The sequence below is a fragment of the Muntiacus reevesi genome, chromosome 15 (assembly GCF_963930625.1).
Source record: "Muntiacus reevesi chromosome 15, mMunRee1.1, whole genome shotgun sequence".
NCBI lineage: Eukaryota > Metazoa > Chordata > Mammalia > Artiodactyla > Cervidae > Muntiacus > Muntiacus reevesi.
Genome location: NC_089263.1, coordinates 45,657,203 through 45,666,123, shown reverse-complemented (window position 1 = coordinate 45,666,123; position 8,921 = coordinate 45,657,203). Strand labels below are relative to the sequence as shown.

At 44.2% G+C, this 8,921-nt stretch overlaps 1 protein-coding gene across 1 annotated transcript; it reads left to right on the top strand.

Annotated features, from left to right (window-relative positions):
- The first annotated feature begins 5,868 nt into the window (after nucleotides 1-5,868).
- Nucleotides 5,869-8,223, top strand: CLEC14A (C-type lectin domain containing 14A). Its single transcript, XM_065906758.1, has one exon. It carries the CDS (start codon nucleotides 6,364-6,366, stop codon nucleotides 7,813-7,815), a length of 1,452 nt encoding a protein of 483 aa, XP_065762830.1. The 5' UTR covers nucleotides 5,869-6,363; the 3' UTR covers nucleotides 7,816-8,223.
- The last annotated feature ends 698 nt before the right edge of the window (nucleotides 8,224-8,921 follow it).

Sequence of the window (8,921 nt, the reverse complement as noted above, 5' to 3'; positions counted from 1 at the left end):
CTACCCCTACAAGTTTCACCTTCACTGTGATCAGTCGGAAAAAAAAAAAAGATCTGGGTAAGAGGGGTGTGTGTGTGTGTGTGTGTGTGTGTGTGTGTGTGTGTAACTTTAAAGTAGTGAGACTGATTTTCAAGAGTAGCACATAAACTGGCTCTGTAGGCAATTTAAAAAAAACTTAGTAAGATAAATATTTATACTTTAGAACTTGGTAGGCATTTGGATTATAACAAGGCTTTTGTGTGCATGAGTCATACCTCCATTATTTCTTGATTATAAACTTGGCAATGGGGACATGTACTAGTTCTGTAATGGCCACCAGAGAATAATTTCCTATATTACCTCCAGGGCACATGGAACATGATCAGCACTGCCTCTGTTTAGAGAGCAGTTTGAACGAAGGAGCATAAAGTTTAATGTCTTTTAAAATTTCTTGTTTCTGTTGTAAACCAAATGAGTACCTGTTGTTGTGACCTACGTTTCTGAAATGAGTGACTGTATGTAAATATATGCAGATGACTTAAAGATGATGCTACCTAAAAAGAAGTCTTTACCTGTTCAAGTGTATATGAATTTGTTAGGTTAAGAGTCTGTATGATCTTTTGCTTTAAGGGTCATATCATACATCTTGATTAGGCCATGTACATAATATGATTAGAAACTGTGTTTTCAGAAAACAAAATTACTAAATTTTATTCTTCTTTAAGTACTATCATGTATACTTGAGACTTAGAATTTAAAATTTACTCAGTTTGAATTATAAAGATAATGATCGTTGATCATTTTGTTAAGGTTCAATACACATTTTGTTAAGGTCCAGTACACATTTTGTTATGGTTCAATACAGTTCTAAAAGGCAATGAATCTTTACAATTCTTGGTCTCTAGCTTAGATTAGCTTCTGAATGCCATGTTCTCCTAATGGAATGTTGTTTCCTTTTCAATTTCCTCTGAAGTATTTTTATATATCTTTGGTGAACTCTGAAATATGCTAAGACCCAGATGTTGTTTTCTTTCAACAGTAGCAGAATTTATTCAGTGAGATTGACAACTTTATAAACTTATGATATAACTTGAATGTGATTAGTGAAATTTTATCCTTCTCCATCATTGTTTCTGACATTTTAAAATTAATAATCAAATGAAAATATTGGGCTAACTTATTCTCCTTATAAATGGTCTCTAGTTCTATGGATGGGGTGAACTAGTATAAATGAATGAACAAATAAATATCATATATGATTCTAAATAATAATACACAGATTGTCTAAAAAAGAAACAGAAATATTTTATTATTCTTTTTCAAATTAATAATTAGCTTACATTTAGAAATGTGTTACCTTCAAAAGAATGTGGGGATCAAAGGGAAATATACTGACAATATTTCTTGAAAATATAACTAGCATATTATTTTGTTTATACCTTACATTTTGGAATTCAGCTGCTCAGAGTCAGATTAATTATAACGTTTGGTTCATATCATTCGTCATTTGTCCAGATAAAGTCACTCTTCATTATTTTATTAATTATGTACTTACTGATTTTTAATAATGGAATAACCACCTACAAACCCACTATTCAAATCAAAAGCTAGAACTCTAACTACAGTCCACATCAAATGCCATTTCTCCTACCAGGATACTGATCAGATTTACTCATATTGCTAGTTACAACTGTATTTCATTCATTTTGATTGTGATATAATATTCATTGAGTGATTGTATAATAGGTTATTTAATCTGTCATCATCTGTGGCTTGACATTTGGATTAATTCTGTTTTTTTAAAAAATATGAACAATGCTGCTATCAGCATCCTTTTATATGTCTTCTTGTACATGTGCAAGCTTCTCTTGAGTATATACCTGAGCATGAAAATTATACTGGGGTAAACAGTATATAAATGTTCAATTTTGGGAAAGAGTTGCAAGCTTTCACAAAGTTGTTACACTTATCTATAATATATAAAAGAGGCTATAGATTTTCACTTTGTATTTTCAGCATTTCAAATATTTGGAATCCAGTGGAGGTAAAATGGTATCCTATTATGATGGTAATAGCATTATTTGAAAATAAAAACAGTCCGGGAATAAGGTTTACTCTTTTTTTTTTTTTCCCATTTATTTTTATTACTTGGAGGCTAATTACTTTACAATATTGTAGTGGTTTTTGTCATACATTGACATGAATCAGCCATAGAGTTACACGTATTCCCCATCCCGATCCCCCTCCCCCCTCCCTCTCCACCCGATTCCTCTGGGTCTTCCCAGTGCACCAGGCCCAAGCACTTGTCTCATGCATCTAACCTGGGCTGGTGATCTGTTTCACCATAGATAATATACATGTTTCGATGCTGTTCTCTCGAAACATCCCACCCTCGCCTTCTCCCACAGAGTCCAAAAGTCTGTTCTGTACATCTGTGTCTCTTTTTCTGTCTTGCATATAGGATTATCATTACCATCTTTCTAAATTCCATATATATACATTAGTATACTGTATTGGTCTTCATCTTTCTAGCTTACTTCACTCTGTATAATGGGCTCCAGTTTCATCCATCTCATTAGAACTGATTCAAATCCCACTTCTGGGCATACACACCAAGGAAACCAGATCTGAAAGAGATACGTGCACCCCAATGTTCATCGCAGCACTGTTTATAATAGCCAGGACATGGGAGCAACCTAGATGCCCATCAGCAGACGAATGGATGAGGAAGCTGTGGTACATATGCACCATGGAATATTACTTGGCCATTAAAAAGGTTTGCTCTTTCTCTTTGGCTGTGCTGGGTCTTCATTGCTGCTCTAGGGCTGTCCCTAGTTGCCCTGAGAAAGGGTTACTCTTCCTTGTGGTACTTGGGCTTTTCGTTGCCATGGCTTCTCTTGTGGAGCATAGGCTCTAGGGCTTAGGCGCTCAGTACCTGTGGCTCTCAGGCTTATATGCCTAGCCGTATGTAGGATCTTCCCCGATCAGGGATCGAGCTCATGTTTCCTGCATTTGCAGGTGGATTCTTAACCACTGAACCACCAGGTAAGTCCTAATGCTTACTTTTGCAGTGATCAAAATGTTTTGGAACTGATAGAGGTGATGGTTGTGTAACATTGAGAATGTACTAATCAATCACCTTATATGTACACCTTAAAATGATTCATTTTATGTTATGTGAATTTTACCTCCATTAAAAAAAAAAAAAAACCCACAGGCTCTGAGTTCATCCTTGTTCACTTGACCCCAGACCAACTATCCATACATGATCTCTGGATTTCAGTTTTCTTATCTGAAAAATGGGTACATAAGTAACAGCAACCTCCAATGGCATTCATGAGCACTAAACCTGCAATTACTAGAATATTCAATCAAGTGAGCTGTTAATAAAAATCAATAATAAATTAAAAATAATAAAAATTAAAACATCCATTCATTTTTAGTTTTCTCAGGTATTTTATACATTTCAAAACATGTTAGTGGTATATAGGTCAACTGTTGTTCAGTTGCTAAGCCATGTTCACCCGTTTGCGACCCCATGGGCTGCAGCATGCCTTCCCTGTCCTTCACTGTCTCCCAGAGTTTGCTCAAACTCATGTCCATTGAGTCGGTGATGCCATCCAACCATCTCATCCTCCATCGCCCCCTTCTCCTCCTGCCCTCAATGTTTCCCAGCATCAGGTTATTTCCAGTGAGTCGGCTCTTTGCATCAGGTGGCCAAAGTATTGGAACTTCAGCTTCATCATCTGTCCTTCCAGTGAATATTCAGGGTTGATTTCCTTTACGATTGACTGATTTGATCTCCTTGCTGCCCAAGGGACTCTCAAGAGTCTCCTCCAGCACACAATTCAAAAGCATCAATTATTGGCGCTCAGTCTTCTTTACGGTCCAACTTTAACATAGGACAACACAAAGTAATTAATTACAAAATGATGCATGTCTTACTTTGACCTAATTTGTTTTTCTCTTTTCTCACATCATCACAGGCAGGGCCAGGACTGTGATAGGCGGTCATTATGGCCACTATCTTCTCTTCTAATATTCCACCTCTCTAGGCAGAATGCCCATAGGGAAATCATGTATTTACTGTAAGTTTTTCAATCATTTAGTCTTTCTTACTTTGGAACCCTCACCTCATCTCAAGTGATTTTTAAAATATCTAAGAAATTTCCACAGACTACTTAGATTTGTAGAAAGTTTTATTTTGTTAAAATATACAGTACTGCATAGACACATTTAGAAACACGCAGTCACTAGTCTGAAAAGGTATAGAGAGCTGGCCCAAGTAATTAGGTATTTTTAAAATCCATTCAGTTAGATTTCTAGATTTCCATTTTCCTTAACACGCTTAATTTAAATGCAGAGTTATGTTTAAGGTGACTCTCGGGCATCTGAAATGGACTACTGAATGTCCTTTAAATGGGGAAACAGCAAGGGTAGGAGAGAAATCCTGCTGCAAAACTCCACAGTTAGCAAAAGCACCATAAGTGTGATGATGATTCTTGGTGTTTACTATCATTTGTTAAGATACAGTACGTAGAACTTCCAAAAGGAAGAGTGAGAGTAGCGCTGAAAGTGAGGTGGTGGTTGTTGTTCAATGGCTGGGTCATGTCTAAAGTAAGGTAGAAGCATACAAATGTGGTCCCGAGAGTTTCCTTCCTACCTCTCCTTACTAACCTGACAGTCCAGTCCAGGAACAGTGAGTTTAAAAGCGTGGTGTGCATTACCTGTGGAATCAGAACGTTCATTCTGATCATAGATATTTACAAGCATCAGGCATAGTTAAGAGCACTTAGTTGAAACTATGTACTTCTGATCGAAACTTATTTGGTCTCCATGAGCCAAGGCAGACAATAATTTTCTAAAATGATGCATTTTGTCTAAATGGCTAACAAGAAAATCCTTTCACAGAGGATGCCCTGTTTAACTTTCTTTGTTCACCTTTAATTCCTCTCTGCTTCCACCTGAGTCAAAGTGTTTGTATTAAAACAAAACAGCCCTTGGAACTCTGAAGAAATGGACCCATCTCTTTTTAAGTTTTTTAAAGCTGCAGGGTATTTTTTACAGTATACAATACACATGCTAATGTAATAAATATTTTAATTTCTTAAGGATATTGAATTCTAGTGTCCCTTAGAGGGGACTTTTACAACTTACTGCTACAAATATTGGCACTTATTCATAGAAGAAAATGATATTAAAATAGTTCAAGGATAAAATCCTATGTGGGGTAGTTGTTCTCAAACAGGCCATGATATCATTTATATATAATCTATAAGCTTGAAGAAGTTATGAATCAATATAGTGGCAAGGAAACCTAACATAACAGTTAAGATCAATGACTTATTTTTCATTTAGGCCTAGAAACACACTTCCTTTCCTGAATGAACTAACAAGCCCATTTCAAAGAGAAAGAAATGGAAGCGAAAAACAAAGTTGTAAGGCGAGCCTTGCCCGAAGAAACAGGCTTTCCCTTTTCAGATACCAGAAAGGAACTTCTTGGACCAGCAATTCAGTTCAGTTCAGTCGCTCAGTCGTGTCGGACCCTTTGCGACCCCATGGACTGCAGCATGGCAGGCTTCCCTGTCCTTCATTATCGCCCGGAGTTTGCTCACACTCATGTCCATGGAGTCGGTGATACCGTCCAACCATCTCATCCTCTGCGGCTCATCCTCTGAACAGCAGTTCGCACTCCGGTATCGGCTTCGACAGCAGAGAGAAGCAGAGCCTAGGAGAGGCGGGGTACACAGCGCCGCCTCTGGTGGCGAGAGGCCGTGCTTCTCCTTCGCAGAGGATCCCCCACCCCCATCCCACCCCCCACCCCGAGTCTCGGGACTGAGGGAGACTGGAGCCGTCTAGAAATTGTCGTGAGGCCAACTCCGCGGCTCCGGACGGAGCACAATGCGCGGGCGTGGGCGCTCAGCGAGTTCCTCTCCTCCAGCTCTTCCTGCCAGTGTGCGCCAAAATGTTTGGGGCTTTGAGGCTGCGAAACTCCCTAAATGCCGGGGGGAAACGATAAACGCTTCTTCCCAGGGGCGATTTTCCTTTCTTTCTCTCCGGCCCTGACCAGGGTGTTTGACCTTCGGGCGGACAGCGTTCCCCGTGCCCCGGAGCCAGCTGTGTTCCCGACCCCAGAATAAATCAGGGCTGCCCCCGGGGCCTCGCAGAGCTCCGGACACGTTTCCTGTCGCGGCCTAAGGGGAGCGGTTTGCCGCCGGGACCCTGGAGCTCGGCGGTCGAGGGGACGGGCGGGAGTCGGGTTGGGGAGCGGGAAGGCGGGGGGAGCCGGCGGCGGGAGGCGGTGCCCGCGCTCCCGGGACAGCCCCACGCCCTCGGACCGTACAGACCCCAGCTGGGAGCAGCTGTGGGCGCTGGCCCTGCAAGATGAGGCCGGCGATCGCCCTGTGCTTCCTCTGGCAGGCGTTCTGGCCCCAGCCGGGTGGTGGCGAGCACCCCACCGCCGACCGCGCGGGCTGCTTGGCCTCGGGAGTCTGCTACAGCCTGCACCACGCTACCTTCAAGCGGCAGGAGGCCCAGGAGGCCTGCACCCTGCGCCATGGGGTGCTCAGCACAGTGCGCGGGGGCGCGGAGCTCCGCGCGGTGCTGGCGCTCCTGCGGGCAGGCCCGGGGCCCGGAGGGGGCTCCAAAGACCTTCTCTTCTGGGTGGCGCTGGAGCGCCGGCGATCCGACTGCACCCTGGAGAATGAGCCCTTGCGGGGATTCTCCTGGTTGTCCCCCGACGTCGGCGGGTCGGAAAGCGACACGCTGCAGTGGGTGGAGGAGCCCGCGCGCTCTTGTACCGCTCGGAAGTGCGCGGGACTCCAGGCCACCGGGGGAATCGAGCCTGCGGGCTGGAAGGAGATGCGATGCCACCAGCGCGCCGACGGCTATCTGTGCAAGTACCAGTTCCAGAGCTTGTGCCCCGCACCGCGCCCCGGGGCCGCTTCGAACTTGAGCTACCGCGCGCCCTTCCAGCTGCACAGCGCGACACTGGACTTCAGTCCCCCCGGGACGGAGGTGAGTGCGCTCTGCCCTGGGCAGCTCTCCGTCACGGCCACCTGCACCGCGGACGAGGTCGGCGCGCGCTGGGAAGGGATGCCCTCCGGGGCCGTGCTCTGCCCCTGTCCCGGGAGGTATCTACGGGCTGGCAAATGCGCCGAGCTCCCTGACTGCCTAGACGACGTGGGAGGCTTTGCTTGCGAGTGTGCTGCGGGTTTCATGTTGGGGAAAGACGGACGCTCCTGTGTAACCAATGGGGAAGGACAGCCGACCCCTGGAGGGACCCAGGTGCTCACCTGGCACCCGCCAGCCACTGCAGCCAGCCTCACGCCGAAGGGAACGTGGTCACCCAGTGTCCAGGAGAGGCCGGGAGAGATACCCAATGCCCCTGGACAAGGCAGTGCAACAGCATCTTTTCCCGAGATCCCTCGGTGGGGAGCACAGAGCACGCTATCTACCCTTCAAATGTCCCCTCAAACAGAGGTAAAGGCGGACGTGAACTCTTCAGGAACAGCCTTTCCCACGGTTAATGCTACGTCTCCTTCGGACAACCCCCAGGCTTTCGATTCTTCCACCGTGGTCTTCGTACTTGTGAGCATGGCTGTAGTAGTGTTGGTGATACTGACCGTGACAGTGTTGGGGCTTTTCAAACTCTGCTTCCACAAGAGCCCTTCCCCTCAACAAAGAAAGGAGCCTTTGGCCTCGCCGGGCAAGGAGGGTGATGCTGAGGCGGCTCCTCTGAGCTCCGGCTCTGCACGTTGCACCGACAATGGGATGAAAGCCGGGGACTGTGGTCTGCGTGCCTCGGGGTCCTCTCTTGGCTCTGGTGACACATAGGGAAACAGGGGACAGTGAGCGCGCCTTGTGAATAGTTTCTCACGTTTAGTGAAAAGGGAAAAAAGGAACTTATTTGTGCGGATGACAATCCCTACAGAAGTTTTTTATCCCCTAAATTTCCTCTATTCCACCGAGGAGCCGGATCTGAACTGAACACTCCTTCCATGAAGATGGAGGAAGTGGAAGGGCCTGAAGGTAGTAGAGGGGTGCCAGGATCCTACTGGGAGAGCTATTTTCTTGTGTTTATTCTGGGGAATTTGGAGAGGTGGTTGAACTTTTTATGACATGGGAAGCAAATAAAGTTTTTTTGTTTTTTGTTTTTACCAAAATGGAAACCTGTTTACATTGTACAGGCTGGGAGTATATTGGTTTGAAATTCCCAGGCAAAAAATAAAGTATTGTTGATAACCCAGACTCAAATATCATTGGTTTCCCAGAGGAGAAATTATTCAGGAAGATCAGCAGAGAGGGGCATGCTGGGAATAGCAGCAAGAGTGCCTCCTGCTTTTAGAGGAAGGAGAAAGTCCTTGAAATGAGCAGTAGATCTTTAAGAACTTTTTCCTTGGTTCTTTTATACTTTATTTTCAAAGTCATTGTTACTTGTGTACTCTGCTATAAATCCAAACTGTAGCGTTGCCAGAGCGCTGGCTCTAGAAGCAAATTATAGTTGACCACCAATTCAAGTGTTTACTGCGTGTCCTTGCTCAAGGACATGATTTGTGTTCCGTTCTTCCATTTTTTGTGCTCCCTTGTGTAATACCTCCCCAACCAAATAGACCTTTCCCAAACATCAGGATGCTGATCCTCACTTCTGATTATGGCAATATTAATTTTCAATTAAAACATTACTGCTGAGTATTGATTTGAAATCTTCTAGGTACGTTAAAGCAAAAGTAAACTGGGTTTCCTCCACAGTTACTAGGTTCTTGAGCACTGTTTAATCCATGGGAAAATTTGAATTCCATACCACTTCCTTTCCCCACTTCATGAAAGTGTGTGCAGTGACTATACATGCCCCCACTGGAATGATTATAGGTTAACAAGATTCTACGTGGGCAAAGGCACATGGAATAGGCAAACAGCTTATCATAAGAATTAGTAGTGTA

Coding starts and splice junctions, on each gene's coding strand:
- CLEC14A (XM_065906758.1), top strand. CDS start 6,364: ATGAGGCCGGCGATCGCCCTGTGCTTCCTCTGGCAGGCGTTCTGGCCC.